This window comes from Heteronotia binoei, chromosome 2 (assembly GCF_032191835.1).
Source record: "Heteronotia binoei isolate CCM8104 ecotype False Entrance Well chromosome 2, APGP_CSIRO_Hbin_v1, whole genome shotgun sequence".
Classification (NCBI taxonomy): Eukaryota; Metazoa; Chordata; class Lepidosauria; order Squamata; family Gekkonidae; genus Heteronotia; species Heteronotia binoei.
Genome location: NC_083224.1, coordinates 90,328,786 through 90,349,222, shown reverse-complemented (window position 1 = coordinate 90,349,222; position 20,437 = coordinate 90,328,786). Strand labels below are relative to the sequence as shown.

At 42.6% G+C, this 20,437-nt stretch overlaps 1 protein-coding gene across 1 annotated transcript in view; it reads left to right on the top strand.

Moving 5' to 3' along the window:
* Positions 1 to 20,437, top strand: part of PSRC1 (proline and serine rich coiled-coil 1) — a 30,776-nt gene that overhangs the window by 3,342 nt on the left and 6,997 nt on the right. The window contains exons 4-6 of the mRNA XM_060231584.1: positions 5,931 to 6,104; positions 6,469 to 6,619; positions 8,201 to 8,473. Of these exons, the coding sequence (XP_060087567.1) occupies positions 5,931 to 6,104; positions 6,469 to 6,619; positions 8,201 to 8,473 (598 nt within the window). The remainder of the gene's footprint in view (positions 1 to 5,930; positions 6,105 to 6,468; positions 6,620 to 8,200; positions 8,474 to 20,437) is intronic.

Genomic DNA, 20,437 nt, shown 5'->3' with positions numbered 1-20,437 from the left:
CAACAGAAAAGTCTCTGCAACTTTCTTGAATTCATATCCCAAGATCTTAGAAATTTTTTGCTGAATCATCTGCCAATACTTTTTTGCTCTTTCACAAGCCCACCACATATGGTAGAAAGAACCTTCATGTTTTTTATATTTCCAACATCTGTCTGGCATCTTATTGTTCATCTTTGCCAATTTTTTAGGAGTCATATACCATCTATACATCATTTTAAAACAGTTCTCTTTAATACTATGACACGTCGAAAGCTTCATAGAATTCTTCCACAAGTATTCCCAAGTTTCCATCTGTATTTCTTTATTTACATTAATTGCCCATTTAATCATTTGAGATTTCACTACTTCATCCTCCGTAGACCATTTTAAAAGTAATTTATATATTTTTCAAATTAATTTTTCATTATCTCCAGGCAGAACTTTTTCCATTTCTGTTTTTTCTTTTCTTATTCCTTCAGTTTTGATATCATTATCCACCAAGCTCTTTATTTGTTGCATTTGGAACCAATCATATTTATTATTCAACTCTTCAGCAGTTTTCAATTCTATTTTGCCACTTTGTATTTTTAATAATTGATTATATGACAACCACTTTTCTTCACCTATCTCAGCCGTTATTTTTATTACTTCAGCTGGCACTATCCATAACGGTCTTCTCTCATCTCCATATTTCCTATATTTCATCCATGTATTTAGCAAATTATTTCTTATGTAATGGTGAGAGAAAAAATCGTCCATCTTCTTTTTCCATAATACAAATACGCGTTCCAACCAAATTTATTTCCGTGACCTTCCAGCACTAAGAGTTTTTTGTTTAACAGTGTTATCCATTCTGCTTCCTGATATAATTTCCTGATTCCTGATATAATTTTATAATGCTTCCTGATATAATTTTAAATTTTAAATTCGGTAGTTGAAATCCACCTCTCTCTTTTGCATCTGTCAAAATTTTCATTTTGATCCTTGGTTTCTTCCCAGCCCACACAAATACTGAAATTTTCCTTCGCCTTTTATCAAATTGTTTACTATCTTTCACAATGGGAATAGTTTGAAACAAATACATTATTCTTGGTAGAATATTCATTGTAATTGCAGCTATTCTGCCCAGCAGTGACAAATTAAGTTTATTCCATTTTAACATATTTTCATCCATTTTACGCCATAGCTTCTCATAATTATTTTTAAAAAGATCAATATTCTTTATTGTTATCTCCAAACCTAAATATTTTACCTTGGAGGTGACTTCACAGCCTGTTAGTCTCTGCAATTCTTGTTGCTTATTTATTTGCATATTTTTGCATAGAAGTTTTGATTTTTCTTTATTAATACAAAGTCCTGCCAACTCCCCATATTCTTGTATTTTGGCTAACAACAAAGGTGTGACTTGTATGGGGGTTTTCATTTATAAACATTATATCATCTGCAAATGCTCTATATTTGTAAGTAAATCCTTTTTATTTTTATTCTTTTTCTTCTTGGATCTGCATCAGTAATATTTCAAGAGTCATTATAAACAACAATGGGGAAAGCAGACAACCTTGTCTTGTAACTTTGCTGATTATCATATCTTCTGTAAGATATACATTTATACATAGCCTTGCACGTTGTTCGGTATATATTGCTTTTATCATTCTTATAAAGCTTTCTCCCAGCTCCATTTTCTCCATTACTGCAAACATAAAGTCCCAGTTTAAATTGTCAAATGCTTTCTCTGCATCCGCAAAGAATAATGCTACTTCCTTTTCTGGATGTCTTTCATAATATTCTACAATATTTACAACAGTTCTGATATTGTCTCTTATTTGCCTTTTGGGAAGAAACCCCGCTTGATCTTCCTTTATAAAATTTATCAAATGTTGTTTAAACCGTTCTGCCAAGATTCTTGTATATATTTTATAGTCATTATTTAATAGCAAAATTGGTCTGTAATTTTTTACATTTGTGACATCTCTATCTTCCTTAGGTATCAACAAAATAACAGCTTCCTTCCATGTGTTTGGTATTTTCCCTTTTGTTCTTATCATGTTCATCAACTTCTGTAATTTCGGTGTTAACTCATCTTTAAAGGTTTTAAAATATATAGCTGTATATCCATCTGGCCCAGGTTCTTTTCCATTTTTCATTGCATTAATTGCTGCTTCAACTTCTATTTTTTCAATTGGATCATTCAAAACTTTTTGCATATTTTCAGTTAAGGGTTCTATTTTCATCTTTTGTAAATACTCATCCATCTTTCTTTATTTTAACACCTTTAAGCAACTTGGCATAGTACTTAAAAATTTCTCTTTTTATTCCCTCTCGGGTAACCACCTCTCTTCCATCTACCACAATTTTATTAATAATTTTATTTTCTCTCTTTTTCTTCAGTTGCCAAGCCAAATACTTTCCAGGTTTATTTGCTCCCTCAAAAGATTTCTGCTGCAGTCTTCAAGTTCCATTCCAATTCTTTATTTAACAAATGTCTCATTTGCGTTTGTAATAATTTCCCTTATAAGTTTCTTTTCCCCTGGCCTTTTTCTCAACTCCCCTTCTTTTTTCTTTATTTCATTTTGAATGTCCAACAACTGTTTTTCTTTTGCTCTCTTATCTTTATTATTCAAAGTAATCAATATTTCTCTCATTACTGCTTTATAGGCATCCCAGACCGTCTGAAATTCTATATCCTCTTTGTCATTAATTTGAAAGAAAGCTTTAGTTTCATTTTCTAAATATGTCACTATTTCTTTATTCTGTAGCAAATCTTCATTCAATCTCCATCTTTTCAACTTCTTAGATAATTTTGTAATCCACATTATTGGGTTATGATCAGCCCCAATTTTGGGTAAAATCTCTATTTTCCTTGTTATAAGACTTAAACCTTTAGTGCCCCACAACATGTCAATTCTGCAAAAAAGTTTTGTGTCTTGCTGAAAAAAAAGTATAGTCCCGAACTTCAGGGTTAAATTTTCTCCATATATCTTCCAAATTTTCTTGTTTGACCAATTCAAAAGAAGACTTTGGCAATTTTCCTTTTTTGCTGTTATTTTTTTCCCTCCAGACCTGTCCAATGAGTTCTTAACTGTCCCATTAAAATCTCCCATTAACAAAACTCAATTGCACTGCTGTTAGCCGCCCTGAGCCTGCCTAGGCGGGGAGGGCGGGATATAAATAAAATTTATTATTATTATAAAACTTGGTCATAAGTCAGTTCATCAAGCTATTGTATAATGTCTTTAAAAAAGCATCCTTTGCGCCATTAGGTGCATACAATCCCAATAACAATGTTTTTTTTCCATTTAATATTGTCTCTACTGCTACAAATCTTCCATCTTTATCTTTAAACACTAATTTTGGCTCCAATTCTTGTTTAATATAAAAAAACCACTCCCCTTTTCTTCTGTTCAGCCAATGAAAAAAATTCCACTCCCAATTGTTTGTTCCATAAAAATTTATAATCCTTTTGTTTAATATGCACTTCTTGCAAACAAATTATATTACAATTTTGTTTCTTAATCAAATGAAATGTTGCCCTTTTTTGTGGTGAATTTAGTCCATTAACATTCCAAGACAGTAATTTGTAATCCATCATGGTACAAATTCTTTATTTTCTTGAAAAAATCTACACATATCCTGTGCATTTGTAATTGTGATTCTTTCCCCCTGGAGTTCAAAACTCAAATCTTCAGGTATTATCCATCTAAACCTCATTCCATTGTCTCTCAATTTTTCTGTCAACTTTTTATATGTTCTTCTATCATTTATCACTTGCTTTGGCAGCTCCTTCATGATTCTCACTCTACTGCCTCCCACTATCAATGTCTTTTCAAAATTTTTATTCATGATTCTTCCCACCATTTCCTTTGTCATAAATCTTATGACAACATCTCTTGGTAAGTTATTTTTCTTGGCATAAAGTGAGTTCACTCTGTACATATAATCATACATGTTTTTAGTCTCTTCAGGGTTTCCTCTAAAAATTCTGCAATTATTTTTATTATAGATTCTTTTAAATCACCATCCTCCTTTTCAGGTACTCCTCTCAGACATATCTGAGTCTCCATCAATTTACAGTCATGGATTGTCACTTTTTCTTGCGTTTTCAACAAGGTGGAATCATATACATTCATTCTGCCTTCTACCTCCTGCACTTTCTTAGATGTTTCCTTTCTGAGATCTTCCATGTCTTTTTTAATCTCTGCAATAATTTCTTTTTTTGATTCATTTATCATGTCTCTCACCCCTTTCATCATTCTGGCCTCCATTGCCTCCGGTTGGTCCTGCATTTTTTCTAATGAAGTAGCCCTTGTACGGGGCTGCTTGTGTTCAGACATTTAAAAAACAGTGAAAATTTGGACCTCTCCAATTTCCAATTCAACTATCAGGCTCAAAAGAGTAGGATTTGCCCCTCACAACAAGCCCAATTTCACCATCCTCGGAGCTCCCAAAGTCAAGCTATTTATTTTTAAAGTTTTTAAATCTTTCAAAATGGCAGCCGCAACTTTTTACTGCTCCCTACAATTTTTTTCCCCTTTTAAAAACGTCCAAGGCCCACACAAATAATATGACCAATAGTATTTATCTTCTTACCCTCTTCTCAGTTAACTCCAACAATTTTTAATGTCCTGAATTCTTTAAAAACATTGTTTTTATTTTGACCTCCCAGCAATGGCCGCCGATGTTTCTCAATGGTCATAAATTCCTAGAGTAGGTTTTCCTTCCACTACTTCCTGCTTTTGTTGCCGTGAAGTCTCATTCACACTGGTAAGGGGATCTCACGGTACTTCCTGTCTTGCTTGAATGTGCTGCAGATCTGTGACGATGTGATGATGGTGCTCTTTTTTCAAAACCACAAGTAGACTAAACAATAAATTCCTTTCCACTTTTTAGCTCTTTTTAACACTGTCCTTTATATTTATAAAGCTTTAGATGTTTAGCAAAGTCCAAGAAGGTTAGGATCCTGTCGAGCTTATGTCAAATAAATGACTCTGAAAGCTTCTGCAGATGATGAAAATGCAACTCTTTCCGGAGACCCCTCAAAGCCTCAAAGAAGCCCCCCCCCCCCGGGACTCCCTTTTAGCCAAGGTAAATCTCCTCAAAGTTTCCTGTGCATATCTTGGACTAATCTCTAACTGAGAAAAGTAAGCAGTAGGCATTAAATTGCCTTCCACTACCCCGAACAGAAGCTCCAGCCTGCTCCCGTTATGAGAAGCAGCTCAGTTCAACATTTTCCTCCCCCAGAAGTCCATCTTTGCTAAAGTTGTCCTTGAGGCGTGCCAGTACTGTGAACGCCCCCCCCCCCCCAAGTGTTTGTCATACTCCTGCCACTGAAATGTTTAGGAGAAGGGTGGCCAAACTGTGGCTCAGGAGCCACATGCAGCTCTTTCATACGTATTGTGTGTGGCTCTCAAAGCCCCCACCACCCCATTGGTTGGCTTGGAGAATGCATTTAAAGTTAAAATTGCTTTCTTTCCTCCCCTCTCCATCTGTTTGACTTCCTTCCTTCCATCCTTGTGGCTCAAACATCTGATGTTAAAGTCGTGCAACTCTCAAATATCTGATTTTTATTCTATGTGGCTCTTACGTTAAGGAAGTTTGGCCATCCTTGGTTTAGGCAATTGGCAAAATCTTTTGGCCTGTCAGACTTCGAGGGTTTTTTTCAATTGGATCAACCAACCTGCTATTGTTAATTTTCACTCTTGTATTGGTTTGGCTGAATAATATGGATGAATATGATGTGTTCGTGTAATCCTTTCTGAAGACCTTATAATGGGAAAAAATTCTGTAAATTGAGCAGGACTTTGTTTTCTCACTTCTAGGATGCTTCTGAGTATTATTTCTTCTCTTAAAATGTGCTGCTTTTAGATTTATATGACTTTCTCTGAACTTGAACTTTTCACTTACTTTCAAAATTCCAGCTCTGTTTTGATGTTTTCTTCTGTCTTTATTCTCAGGCATCTAATAGAAGCAGTAGGAAGGGTAGACCGTCTCCACTTGCCCTCCCTGGAACCACCAAAAAACAAAACCTACCATTGGATTTCAGGCCTGCCCTTCAAACTACAAAAAGAGGACTTTTGGGGAAGATGGAGGAAGTTTCTGGTCCAGCCAGTTCTTCTCAAAACCCAAAGGTATTTCCAGTCAAAATAGCAAGCAATGTATAATGAGTACATGAATCGTGCAGACAAGAGTTTTGACAAGAGTCCCTAGCCATCTTGACTTTTGTTCATATTAAAGTAACCTAAGTGTGTGAGCAATACACAGATCAATAAGTATTCAAAACTAAGAGTCATAATCAGGAATTACTCATGCAATTGCAAGTTTATGCCATTCACCTTCATTCATATACGTGCAATATATGAGTGATGCATGGGGCAGTATCTTCCCATGCAGCAGCTGTCTCTTTGCATGACTGGGGAAGGTTCTGAGGCAATATTTCTTTGCTTTGCAGCACACAGCTGTACAGTTTGCTTTACTTTTATCTTGTTGCATTAGTTGAAACTTCAGGATTCACCCTGTACAGATACAGTTCCAGCAGCGCATGGAAAAGGAAAGGTGAAACCCAGGGTGTATCCATCACAAACAAGCTCTGAAAAGAAGTCCTGTTCTGTTCAAGAAATGGTTCCTCTTCAGAAGACTCATGCAAGTAAGTTAATCTAGACAACTGGGGTCAGAATAAATTCTTCTCCACAGATGATCAGTATTTAGCAAAATGCTGTCATGGCACAAAACTGAAGAAAAGAGCTGCTGGGTCAGACTAAATGTACATCTCATCCATACATCCCCTCTTATTTATCACTATCAAGCATTTGGTAACTAGAGATCTGAACCCAGATGCTTCATTTCTTTCTTTCCTGGAGAATTACTATTAGGGGTGGTAAGCTACTAGCCATCAACATTTAAAAGAGCTACTTAAGCAAATGGCTGTTGCTACATCCCATACTAGTGAATTTCATAACCATGTTGCATGAAGAAATAAATATGCTAGTAATTTTAGTATTTTGATAGAGAATGATGTTGGCTTCCTCACACTGAGAATGCAGTCAGTTTTATAAAATTTATTATTTCTTCCCTATCCCACCACATCTCCTATGCAAATCCCAGCTGTTGTATGCCAGCATTTGTAGGGAATGTACTCCAGTGTCTTCATCTTTTTCCTTTCTGAACCTTCTCAATTGCTATATCCATTCAGTAATGGGTGACCAAAAATGCACACAATAAGAAAAAATGTGGCTACACCATCTATTATATAGCGTCATTACTATTGCCATTCTTTTATTTTCAATACTATACCTAATAAAATGTACTGCTAATTCTGATACTTTCACTGTTGCAGAAAACTCTGCTGGTATTTTCAGTGGGCTTTCTGTTCATACTCCAAAGGTCTCTTTCTTTGGTGGTTGTGGCTAATTTGGATCATATCCATTTATATTTGAAGTCAATAATGTTTTGGTGTAATATGCATCACTCTGCACTTTTTTGCTCTGCACATCATCAGCCATTCCATTGGCTAGCCCAGTCTGGTGATCCTTATAGTCAGATTGCCACTAGCCTGAATAAACTGGTGTCATCTATAAACTTGGCTACCTCACCATCCATTCAGATGCCTGTGTAAGTGAGTTAAATAGTTCCAGTCCCAATGCAGATTTCTTGAGCGTCTACTACTGCTTGCTTACACCACAAAACCTGTTGATTCTTGTCCACTTTTCTTGCTTTCTAAAATGGCTGCACCTAATCGGAATATTCAGCCTCCAGTCCAACAACTGCTGAGTTTTCTTAGGAGACTTTGGTGAGGGGCTTTATCAAAAATGTTCTTAAAATTCTTCTATATAACCATCGACTTAGCCCTCTCTATGTATTCTGTTTAGCCCTTCAAAGAAATCTCAAAGGCCAAAGAAGAACACAGAAAACTTCTCTCTTCAGGTTCTTCTGCTTGATGACTTTTTGTGTTTTGGGTATTTTTATGTGCATGTGTGTGTGCATGCACATGTGAGTGTGTATGTGAACCTGGAAGTCATGGAAACCTACTGGGAACATGGATATTCAGAGAGGTAGCTGAATAAAGCTTGCCCCTGATCTCCTGAGTGCTGATATTTCAAAGAGGTCTGCCAGAGATGACCCTGTTTAGCTTTCAGATGCTGATGAAATTGGGCTTGCCAGGTCAGGGCTTCTGCTTGATAACATTTTAATGATCTGCTATCAAGCTGCTTTTCCTCTTTCTCTGCAGGTCACACTAAAACTTTGAGGGGCAATGTCTCACAACTACGAGCCAACTCCAAGCCTCCCCACAATAGCTGTTCCCAGACTCGAACCATGAGTATTCCCACATCTGCACCTGCAACCAAACTCCCTGTGCTAAAATCCATTCCAAAAACAACCAGTCCTATCACTGTTTCAGGAAGGCATGCAGTCCCAGGGAAGCCAAGCCAGCTCAAGCCACTGAGTTCAGGGTTATCTGGTGGGAAGGGATCCACTGTGTTAATCCTGGCTGGGAAGAAAGGTAAGACATGAGAATTGCTATAGGAATTATTGTGATTGGTAGATGGATTGAACCCCAAGTATCACAGGGTGGGGGTGACAGAGTCCAATAGTGCCTATGAGACTGCATAGTTTACACAACACCAATTGTTTACACTAACTGTTAACTCTACCATGTATAAATTACAAACAGTGGCTGGGAACTTCTCTTGGGATTAGTAATGATTACAGCTAGCTCAGAGGAGAATGGGTTAGATTAGACTCTAAAGTAGCACAAGTGGAAAGCACTTCTGCTCGGCAAAGGACAGATCTTTTTCACTGCATTCCGATACCACTGACTGAATCTGCAGAGTTCCTTTCTGCACATCACTGAGATATTGGTGAAGACAGGAGTTTTAAAAATGTTCTCTAAATTGAACATATGAAGTTACGTTATACCATCAGACCATGACCTGTTAAGCCGAGGAAGATAGAGGTCTTTCCTAGTATCTGCTACCTAATATCTTCTTCGTGGTCTCTGTGCTTCACACTCATGGGGATAGTGCGCCTGCGCCGATCCCCGAATCGGTACCTGAAAAAGCCCGGGATTTTTTCGCGCTCGGCGCCAATGGGCATGCGCAGGCGTCCCAATGCGCATGCCCACCAGCGCCAGCGCGGGGATCCCGCCAGTTCCTTTCTGACCGCTGCGCTGAGAGGTTTTCCTTTCCGTTTCCCCGGTCGGTGAGAATCCTTGGCTTTGCCTTTTTTTCTCGTCTTAGCCTGTTTATCGTTGTTAGTTAGTTAGTTAAATTTATAGTTTAGTATAGTTAGTGTTAGTGTAAAAAAAAAAAAAGCGTTCTTTGTTTGTTTGGCGAACTACCCCTCGAGGTGCTTCGCTCCCGCTTTCCCCCGTTTTCTCTCAGATCATTCTGAGTAGTTTTTTCTGCGGCTTCTTTCTATGGAAAGTCGCTGGGGGTTTTTCAAGCGCTGCCGTGCTTGTGGAAAGAAGATCGCCCCTCCGGACGGCCATTCCCTGTGCCTGTTGTGCCTGGGAGAAGCGCACCGAGTTGAATCCTGTCCGCACTGTCTCCGCTTCTCGAAGCAGACCAGAAAAAATTGGGCGGCTCGTTTATCGGCGGCACTCATCGAATCGGCGCTTCGGCCTCATAGACCGATGGAGTCGTCGGTACCGAAATCGACCGACGCCCCGGCACAGGAGCTTGCATCGGCCGATGCTGCTCCAATACTGACTCCGACCGATCCGCCGGAAGAGCGTGGCTCCACAAAACGTTCCCGCGAGAGCTCGGTGGATACGCCCGCTAAGAAGCGCCGAGAGGACTCGGGGACCCGAGCTCCTAAGAAGGCAAAATCAAAGGAGAAGCGGAAGCAACCCCGCACTCCTTCCCCATCGGCCAGTACATCGGCGTCGGCGATCTCTAAGCCGCCGAAAAAGATCTTGGCCTCTCCACGCCGAAGCCCTGTGAGTCAGCAACGTCTGTCAGCATCGGAGCAGGAGCAGGAGATCGACCTGACCCAACGCTCGTCATCTTCTGGGTCCCGTCGGCGGTCGGCTAGCGAATCGGCCTCGGAGGTGGAACAGTCGGCACCGATAGTCCCATTGGTTCCGTTCAGACCTCGGGACAGACGTGCACCGGAGCCGTTTCATGCGCCTCAACGCTTCCCGATACCACCATGGGAGCAACGCAGGTGGCAACCACCCTACTCCCGGTACGACTCCTGTCATTGGTACCCGGAGGACTACCAGGACTGGGAGCGAGCGTCAGAATATTCTTCCGTGTCGAGGGTCTCACACCGATCCAGGAAGGCGTCGGCTTCGGTGTCGGTCCCCCCGGATCGACAGTTGGTTCCGGTTGAAACTCCGCGTAGACCACTGCCGGTCCAGCTGCCGCCGCGAGAGTCGACCCCGATCCTGTCAGAGCATTCCACCCATCAAGACTCTTCATCGGAGTCGGACGGTGAAGTCCAGGACTTAGACCCTTCACCGGTCTCCCAGACGGCTGAGGATCTTCCGATTTCGCCATTGGAGGATCTAAAGTCTTATGGGGACCTTGTGAAACGCATCGCTGCCACCCTTCGATTACCCGTGACCCAGCCAGAACCCGTAGTGGACGACAACGTGTTCGACATAATGCAGAAGAACACGTCCACTGCGGTCGCTCTACCGGTTACCAAGGTGATCCTTCAAGTGGTCAAGGAACCTTGGAACAAACCATCTTCGACGCCGGTGTCATCCAAACGGCTGGACCACATGTACAGGGTCCAGGAGACGGGGGCTGAATTCTTATTCACCCATCCACGCCCTAACTCGGTGGTAGTCTCCTCCTCCTCGAAGGCCAGGAAGGTTCACTCCGCTCCACCAGACAAAGAAGGGAGGAAGATCGACGGAATGGGCCGCAAGGTCTACTCAGCTGGGGCACTCGGCATAAAAATATCTAACTATGCAGCCTGCATGGCTAGGTATCAGTATGCCGTGCTAGAACAACTTGCCCCGTTCCTCTCTTCTCTAAGTGAGGACAAAAAGGCCGCTGCAACCAAGCTGCAGAAAGAAGGTCTCGCTGTGGCCAGACAACAACTGGCTGCAGCGAAACACATGGTGGAAGCCTCAGCCAAACAGATCACCTCTGCAGTCTGCATTAGGCGTCACTCCTGGCTTCGGTCTACGGCACTCCACCAAGATACAAAAACCTTTATCAAGGACCTGCCTTTTGAGGGTGACGGGCTCTTCAGCACCACAACTGACACGGCGCTGCAAGAGTTCGATAAGAGCGTCAAGACCTCCAAGAACTTGGGCGTCCAATCCACCCCCAAAACTTCTAAGTCCAAGCAGTGGCCTAAGCCCTGGACCAAGAAGCCCTATCAAAGGTTCTCCCCTGATCAATGGCGTCCCCGGCCTGCACAGCCTGAACGACGCTCCTTCTCTGGTAACGGCAGGAACCGTTACGGGGCCCAGCCCTCCAACAAGTCTAAGGGGGCTCGTCCTCAGAAGCAGGGGGTTTGACTTCCTGCAAGCACGCGTCATCGTTCCCACTGTTGGCTCTTCCATCCGCCTACGCCCTTTCCTGCCTGCCTGGGAGTTGATCTCCACAGACAGGTGGGCACTGTCCATCGTAAAAGAGGGCTACAAAATAGAGTTTGTTCAGACCCCAAACCAGTCCGTGGTAGTTACCACTCCCCCTTCCCCACCTCTGCTGGCGGAGGTGAACAACCTCCTACAGAAACAAGCCATAGAGGTGGTTCCGCCGGAGGCCAGGACAGGAGGCTTCTACTCCTGTTACTTCCTGGTCCCCAAACGGGACGGGGGTTTGAGGCCTATTATGGACCTTCGGAGTCTGAACAAATTCATTCTGTACCAGAAGTTCAGAATGGCTACCCTGCAAACTATCCTGCCCCTCATCAATCAGGGAGACTGGATGGCGACCCTGGACCTCAAGGATGCCTACTTTCATGTCAGCATCCACCCTGCGTTCAGGCGTTTCCTAAGGTTTGCAGTGGGTGCTCGGCACTTCCAGTTCAGGGCCCTGCCGTTTGGACTGTCTACCGCTCCTCGGGTGTTCACGAAGCTGATGAGTGTGGTGGCTGCCCGCCTTCGTCTTCAGGGAGTTGTTGTCTTCCCATACATCGACGACTGGCTTCTTGTGGCGAAGTCGAAGGAGAGTTTGACAACGCACATTGCCATCACTCTGCGTCTTCTCGGCACCCTGGGATTGCAGGTCAACCTGGAGAAGTCCCATCTGACTCCATCAAGGACAGTTCAATTCATAGGGGCTCTGCTGGACACAGATCAACACCGAACATTCCTTCCTTCGCAGAGAGCAAAGGACATCATCAATCTGGTACAGCTTCTCCAAAGGCGGCAGTGGGCCACGGCTCAGCAGCTCCAGCGGATGCTGGGGCTGATGGCTGCGACGACAAGCGTGCTACGTTTCGCAAGACTGCGAATGAGGGGACTGCAACTGTGGTTCTTACGCCATTTTCGTCCGCTCAGAGATTCGCCCCGAAAGAGGTTTTCCATCCACCCGGGACTATCCAATCTCTGCAATGGTGGGGATTGGAGAGCAACATCTGTCAAGGGGCTCCCTTTCATCTACCAACCCCCACTGTGACTATTGCCACCGACGCTTCCATGTGGGGGTGGGGAGCTCACCTGGAAGACCTATGTGTGGGGGGCCAGTGGCCCCCGAAACTGAGTCGGTGCCATATAAATTACTTGGAACTGCTGGCGGTTCACTTCGCCCTTCGCTCCTTTCGCCCTCTGTTAGCGGGGAAGACTGTGGCACTGCTTACGGACAACACCACTGCCCTGTGTTATATAAACAGACAGGGGGGGACAGTGTCCCGCAGACTGTGCTCGCTGGCGATGGACCTCTGGACGGAGTGCCTCCAGTGGGACATTTTTCTGAAGGCAACACACCTGCCGGGGGTCCTCAACATTCAGGCGGACTCTCTCAGCAGGGGTGGAGCTCTCCCACACGAATGGGAGCTGCAATGGCGGTTCCTGGAGCCGGTGTTCCAGCGTTGGGGGTACCCGCAGCTAGATGTCTTCGCCACAGCGGAGAACAAAAAGTGCCCCTTGTTCTGTGCCAGGGGAGGTGCGGATCCAGCCTCGCTGGGAGACGGACTTCTTCTTCAGTGGGGGGGCTGGTTCCTTTACATGTTCCCACCCTTGCCTCTACTGACAAGGGTAGTCCACAAGTTAGTTCAGGAGAAGCCACGTTGCATCCTGGTGACTCCTTGGTGGCCCCGTCAGAGTTGGTTCTCGATCCTGCTCCAGCAGTCGAGGGGGGTATTTTATCAGTTCCCGACAGATCCGGACCTGTTGTCGGCCCAGGGCGGGCACGTACTCCACCACAACGTGCCTCACCTGAAGCTGACGGCGTGGTTCATCGATCAGTAGGGTTTTCCACCAGGGTCCAGCAAGTCCTCCAAAGCAGCAGGAAGCCTTCCACTCATGCCTCTTACGAGAGGAAGTGGAAGAACTTCAGTAACTTTGTGGCTGACTCCCCTACGTCGCCTGACTCCGTTGGGCTTTTGGCAATTGTTGAGTTTCTTTTAGCCTTGGTGGATGAGGGGCTGGTATTCTCCTCCATCAAGGTTTATTTGGCGGCTATCTCTGCTTTCCATGTTTCAGTAGAGGGCTACTCTGTTTTCGCTCACCCTCAATCCAAGAGGTTCATGAAGGGACTGTTCCGCCTTCATCCCCCTTCTAGATCCCCTCCACAGTTGTGGGATTTGACTCTGGTTCTGGACAGGTTGACTCGTCGTCCTTTTGAGCCCATGGCAACATGTTCCTTACAACTTTTGTCCTGGAAGACTGCATTTTTGGTTGCCATCACCTCAGCACGTCGTGCGGGGGAGCTCACGGCGATGCGCTGTGATTACCCCTACCTTGCCTTCAGGGAAGCGGGGGTCTCCCTAGCTCCAGACATTACTTTTCTTCCCAAGGTGGTTTCCCAATTTCATCTTAACTTAGAAGTTTAGTTACCCACGTTTTACCCTAGCCCTTCCTCGGATGAGGAGCGCAGGCTGCATGCCTTAGACGTTAAACGTGCCCTCTTGTTTTATTTGAATCGTTCACGGGGCTTTCGTAAGGACAACCAACTTTTTGTCTCCTACTCTGCCCCCAAGTTAGGGTCCAAGATTTCGTCTCAAAGGCTTTCCAAGTGGCTCACTGAGACGATTAAACTTTGTTATTTGTTGGCGAAGAAGCCTTTACCTGGACCTGTTCGTGGACACTCCACAAGGGCGATGGCCACGTCGGTGGCATTCCTGAAAGGTGTGTCCCTTTCCGACGTCTGCAAGGCGGCTACCTGGTCTTCTCCGCATGCCTTCATGAAGCACTACGCGCTGGACGTGCATGCTCAGCAGAGGACTCGGTTGGGAGCTGCGGTGCTGCAAGCTGTTTCTTCGGGTTGACCGTCTTCCCACCTCCAGGTATGCTTTGCTTGCTAGTCTCCCATGAGTGTGAAGCACAGAGACCACGAAGAAGATAGACAGGTTGCTTACCTGTAACTGTAGATCTTCGAGTGGTCATCTGTGCATTCACACTACCCGCCCTCCTTCCCCACTGCTGACAGTCTCCCTCCAGTAAGAGGCTTTCAGCGGTCAGGAAGGAACTGGCGGGATCCCCGCGCTGGCGCTGGTGGGCATGCGCATTGGGACGCCTGCGCATGCCCATTGGCGCTGAGCGCGAAAAAATCCCGGGCTTTTTCAGGTACCGATTCGGGGATCGGCGCAGGCGCACTATCCCCATGAGTGTGAATGCACAGATGACCACTCGAAGATCTACAGTTACAGGTAAGCAACTTGTCTTTACGTTATACCATCAGACCATGACCTGTCAAGCCGAGGAAGATAGAGGTCTTTCCTAGTATCTGCTACCTAATATCCTTTAGCTGGCGGTGCTAGAGACAGCATGCTAGAGACACACACAGAATTAGGTTAATGGCTTGTCTTTGGATTAAAATTCCCACATTCATGGCTATTAATTTCTGCGAAACTGGACCTTGCATTATTAACTGGGGTTAGTCCAAGAGATACTGGATATGTTTGAGGTCATTGTGTTTTTAAATATGCTTTCAGAAGCTTTTACCAGGGAGAAATCCCACTGAATTCACAAGAACTTAGTACAATGCTAAATGTTTCCTTGAAATTTTAAGAGTATCCTGCCCCAAACAAACCCTCTCTACCAGTTTTAGAGGATTCCATATCAGTAATCTTGATGCCTATTCCATTTCTGGCATTCTTGATGATTTGAGAATGCTAGGAATTATGCTAAAATGTTATACAAGCCAAAAAAACCCCGACATGAGCACAGTATGACTCCAAATCCCAATGTACAAAGTAATAGTGTATTAATGAATAGGGATACAAAATATATTCTTAAAATGTCACAGATTTTCAACAAATAAATAATAGTTGCAACTAATCTCGGTAAGTTTTTCTTAGTCTATAATGATACAAAAAGTTCCATGTAGCACTTTTGTCTGATGGTGGGCTAGTTCTCCAAACTGTTTCCAAATGTCTTTTTCAAGAACTGTATGTTATTACTGTAGCACTATCTAAAATAGATTAAGGATTGCTAGGTCCTGTTTGTTAATTTAGTTTATCTGTGTGCCGATGCAGGGAGAGGTTCCAGAATTGCATTTAGCTACTGTAACTGATTATCCCATTGGTTGATATCAGCATTAATGCCAACTGTATTATGACAGAATATATCAATGGCCCCAGAGAAGATTAAAACAGAAGCAACATACAGTTCTTGAAAAAGACATTTAGAAACGGCTTGGAGAATTAGCCTGACATTGGGCCAAAGTGCAACACTGAACTTTTAGTATCATTATAGACTAACAGAAATTTACAGAGGGTTACAGATAGTTGTTGTAACTTATTTGTTGAAAATCTGACATTTTGGGAATACATGTTGTATCACCATTAATACACTCTTATTTTGTATATTTGAGAGTTATGTTGTTGTTGGGGGCTGTTTTGTAAGTTTAGCAAAGTATCCCTTTAATTGTATTCTCACAGTTCAAATGTTATACAGCATAGTGGTTAAGAAATAAAGCATCTAGATGACCTGCTATTTTCTGTTGAAGATTTCCAGGTTAACTGTTTTCAGAAACACTTTATGTAGGTCATGGACTGTAATAATTCAGGCCTGGGGAAAAAAGTATTTTGTAATTTTTAATGAAGTTTTCTAACACTGGGCTTTTTGTTCTACAGAAGTGTCTAACAAGGTCGAAATAATGCAGTAGAAAGCAAGATATAAGTCAGGGCGAGAGAACTGGGTAGGGGTGTACACAAAACCACAACCCTGTTTTTTTCAGGTTTGGGTATATTGAACCCCACCCCCCTCCCAAATTGGTATTTTCCAGTATTCCTGAATCCCAATACTGGTATGGTATTCAGATTTGGGAAATATTTGGGAAACCTGAATTTTTTTCAGCTCCATTAAACCCTAATAGCATGAAACCCATGCTTTGCTATGGTATTTAACTACCTTTAATCCAGTTACAATTTTTGTTGTTCAGTCGCACAGTCAAGTCCGACTCTTTGCGACCCCATGGACAAAGTCACGCCAGGCCCTCCTGTCTTCCACCATCCTCCGAAATCTGCTCAAATTCGTGTTTGTTACATCAGTAACGCTGTCCAGCCATCTCATCTTTTGCCATCCCCTTCTTCTTTTGCCTTCTGTCTTTCCCAGCATCAGGATCTTCTCCAGTGCATGCTCCCTTCTCATTTGGTGGCCAAAGTATTTGAGCTTCCGCATCTGACCTTCCAGGGAACAGTCTGGGTTGATTTCCCTTAGGACTGACTGATTGGATCTTCTTGCAGTCCAAGGGACTCTTAAGGTTCTTCTCCAGCACTACAGCTCAAAAGCATCTATTCTTCTGCGCTCGGCCTTCCTTATGGTCCAGCTCTCACAGCCATACATGACTACTGGGAATACCATCACTTTGACTATACTGACTTTTGTTGGCAGGGTGATGTCTCTGCTTTTTATTATACTGCCCAGGTTCGCCATACCTGTCCTCCTAAGGAGCAAACGTCTTTTAATTTTATGGCTACAGTCACCCTCTGCAGTGATCTTGGATCCCAGAAATGAGAAGTCTGTCACTACATCCATGTCTTCCCCTTCTATTTGATGGGGCCGGATGAGGCAGCAGTAAGCTGAACGTAGCTCTCCAGATATCGCAAGTTCTAATTGGTTTACATACTTTTTCCTTCTGATAACAGGCTCTTAGTTCTGGAGTTGGCTGTCCTTTATCTAGCCTTGGACTCAAAGTGATTAATTAAATGGTTTTTTTATGGCTCGGGAGTTTGAAGACTTAAATTTATGACTCCTCCAGAAGCAAAAGAGATAAGATTGTTTTACTGCTTTGCTGCTGATGTGGAGAATTGTTTTAAAACTCGTCTTGACTGCCGGATAAAGAATAGAAAAGGTGAAAGAATTACCTCATTTGGAGAAAGGAGTTGTGCTCCCAAGAAGAAAAGACAGATTAATAAAGAGCAAAAAGGGACTGTTAATTTTAACTCACCTTGGTTTCCTTTGGGTTTTTGCTGTCTGAACTTTGAAATCTGGAACAGGAATTGCCAGTGTGTCCAGCTATATATGACTATTTATAAGCTACATTTTACAATCTGCCACACCCATCTGATTTTCTTCCAGCCAAGGAGCTGTGGTAAAGAACACTGTGTTAACGGTGTCACAGGTGATTTTGCTGCCATCTGCTGGGTGAACTGTTATACTGCGCACCAGGGATGTATGGAAGAACATCTAAGAACACTGAAGATTATCAAGAACTCTAGCATAAAACATCGGAGGTCGCTCTCTATGAAGTACCATGGGTGCAAATAAACACCAGAGAGAACGGTCAGAGTCTGGGTACACCAGGAATTCCAAGCAGAGCAGAACTGATGACTTTTTAACAGTGCCTGATGTGTCTACATTTACCATCCCTACCACTAACAGGTTTTCAGTCCTTGATGAATCACCTGATTTGCAAACCCCTTATATTGATACCTCTCCTGACATACCTGTAAAGGAATCGTTAAGTAGCCCTGCTTCAACTGGTGTTTCTGTTGATCTACAGGGGAGGGTGTGTGGGGATGTTGAAATGGCTGATATGCTTACTGATCTTTCTTGCTTGACTGCAAGGACTGTGTCCACTATTTTTGGACACCTACAAACTATTCTCACCGAACTGGACCAACTCATTGATGAACATGAAATTGGTACAACGGGCCCTCTTCCTATTGGGCCTGTAGAATCCTCTAAATTAGTAATAGCCCACATGCATCAAAATGGATAAATCCAAATGAATTTTAATGATAAAATAGAGATGGTAAATTGACAACTAGAGGCCCAGAGCAAACATTATTTAAAGTGGATCTCATGGAATGTGTCAGGTTGGGCTAATAACATTCAAGATCCTTCCTTTCTCCAATTTATGAGAGGTTATGATATAATCTTTGTTCAAGAGTCCTGTTTAACATCGACTTCCGGAGTTGGAAGAGGGCGAATTGACCCGCTTCTTTTAGGAGGAGCGGACCGGAGCCTTTGTTTTGGGCATAAAAGGCGATCCTAATGCCTGCTGCCTACATTTTCCAGAAAGGGAACTGTCTAAGACGTGCTTGAAGAATTTTGAGGGGATATACTTTGGCTGGCGAGGAATCCCAGCGGGGTTCCTTTCCGGCTTTGAAGAGTCCCCAATGAAGAATTACATTCCATTGTCTACAAAGGGTCTCCATGGTCATTAAATTGGCTTAAATTCATCAAGACTCCAACTTTCTATGGATTACAATAACATCTGAATGTGAACGGAACGGTGTACAGAAGAATAGACTTTCGTTAAGGTAAAAGATCTTTATCTATCACTCCGGGACTAAAATAAGACTTTTAAAATAAAAAGATTAAGATCTGGAGCTAACTATAAGAGCATAAAGTTAAGAAGAAGAAGGAGGTAAATTTGGAATTTTTGAAAATTAAGCTAAGCAGGAAAGTGCAGAAAAATAACTGATGTTTGAAATACCTGTGTCTTTGAAACCCCTCCCCCCAACATAACAGAGTTGCTGATCTTCAAGACGACACAGGAAGTGACGCTTTACAACTATCGTGGGATTACCAACCATTGAGAACGAAACTTCACGGCCAGAAAGTCAGGAGGTGAATATTGAAAGAAGGGAAGTCTTTAAGCCTCCTGGCCATCTCTACAACCAAAACCATAGAGAAACAGCAGCGGCCATTAAAGAAGGGTCAAAGGTTTTTTAAACTTTTTAAAATAGTACGGGACTTAAAAAATTTATGAAACCGGCAGGAATCATCCCAAAAAGGTGAAATATTGTGGACTATATGTTTGAAATTAAAATTTAAGGGCTATGGGAAAAAGGAAAACTTTTTTTAAAAGAGGCTTGGAAAAGTCGCGGCTGCCATTTTGGAAATAATAAGAACTTTAAAAATTAATATCTCGAGCTAGGAAGCTCGGAGGATGGCGATTTTGGGCTTGTTGAAAAGGGCATGCTCTGATCTATAGAATTCTGTTATTGGTTTGCTGATTGGTGAAGTCAACCTCAGAGCCCATTTTGTGCAATGGGAGGACAGTGATGTTTGACCAAAAGTTGGGACCAAGGCTTACACGTTTGAGAGCAAGTTCTTTGGGAGAAGGAAAAATGGCCAAACAAGTTCAAGAACAACTGGATGCTATGGAGGCAAGATTGGTGAAGGTGATGAAAGAATTAATAACTGATACCCAGAAACAATTAACTAAGAAATAAATTCTAGTGCTGAAGAAGTCAAGAAAGAGATTAAAAAAGAGATTGAGGATCTCAGGAAAGAGTCACAAGCAACAGCACAGAAGACACAGGAGCTAGAAGTTAGAGTTAAAGATCAAGATGCCACTATAAAGAAGATGCAGGAGAAAGCAATATTACAAGATTGCAAATTAATGGAAAACATGATTTGTTTTAAGAGGTGTGCCTGAAAAAGAACAAGATGACTTAAAGAAGTACATTTCAACAATCATTGCTGAGTTTTTGGGAGATGACCCTGAGGAGATGAGACACTTGTATGACTATGTTTACGGGGTCAACTCAGAATTTGCTAGAAAGCGTAAGCTACCAAGGGATGTGGTAGTGGATGAAAGCAGAGTAAGAATAATGAAGGAGCTGCCAAGGAAGGTTATAAGTGACAGAAGGCAGTTCAAGAAATTGACTGACAAGCTAAGAGAGAAGGGAATAAGATATAGATGGATTTTACCTGAAGGTTTTTAAGAATTGAGAATTACTCAAGACTGAGAATTACAATAATAGATACTCAAGGCATGGAAAGGTTTTTTGCGGACAATGAAGAATTTGTAGACACAGAATAATTGAAGAATCACTATGGATTACAAATTAATTTCTTGGAATGTAAATGGACTAAATTCACCACAAAAAAGAAAACGTTTCATTGGATTAAAAAACAAAAATGTAATATAGTTTGTTTAGA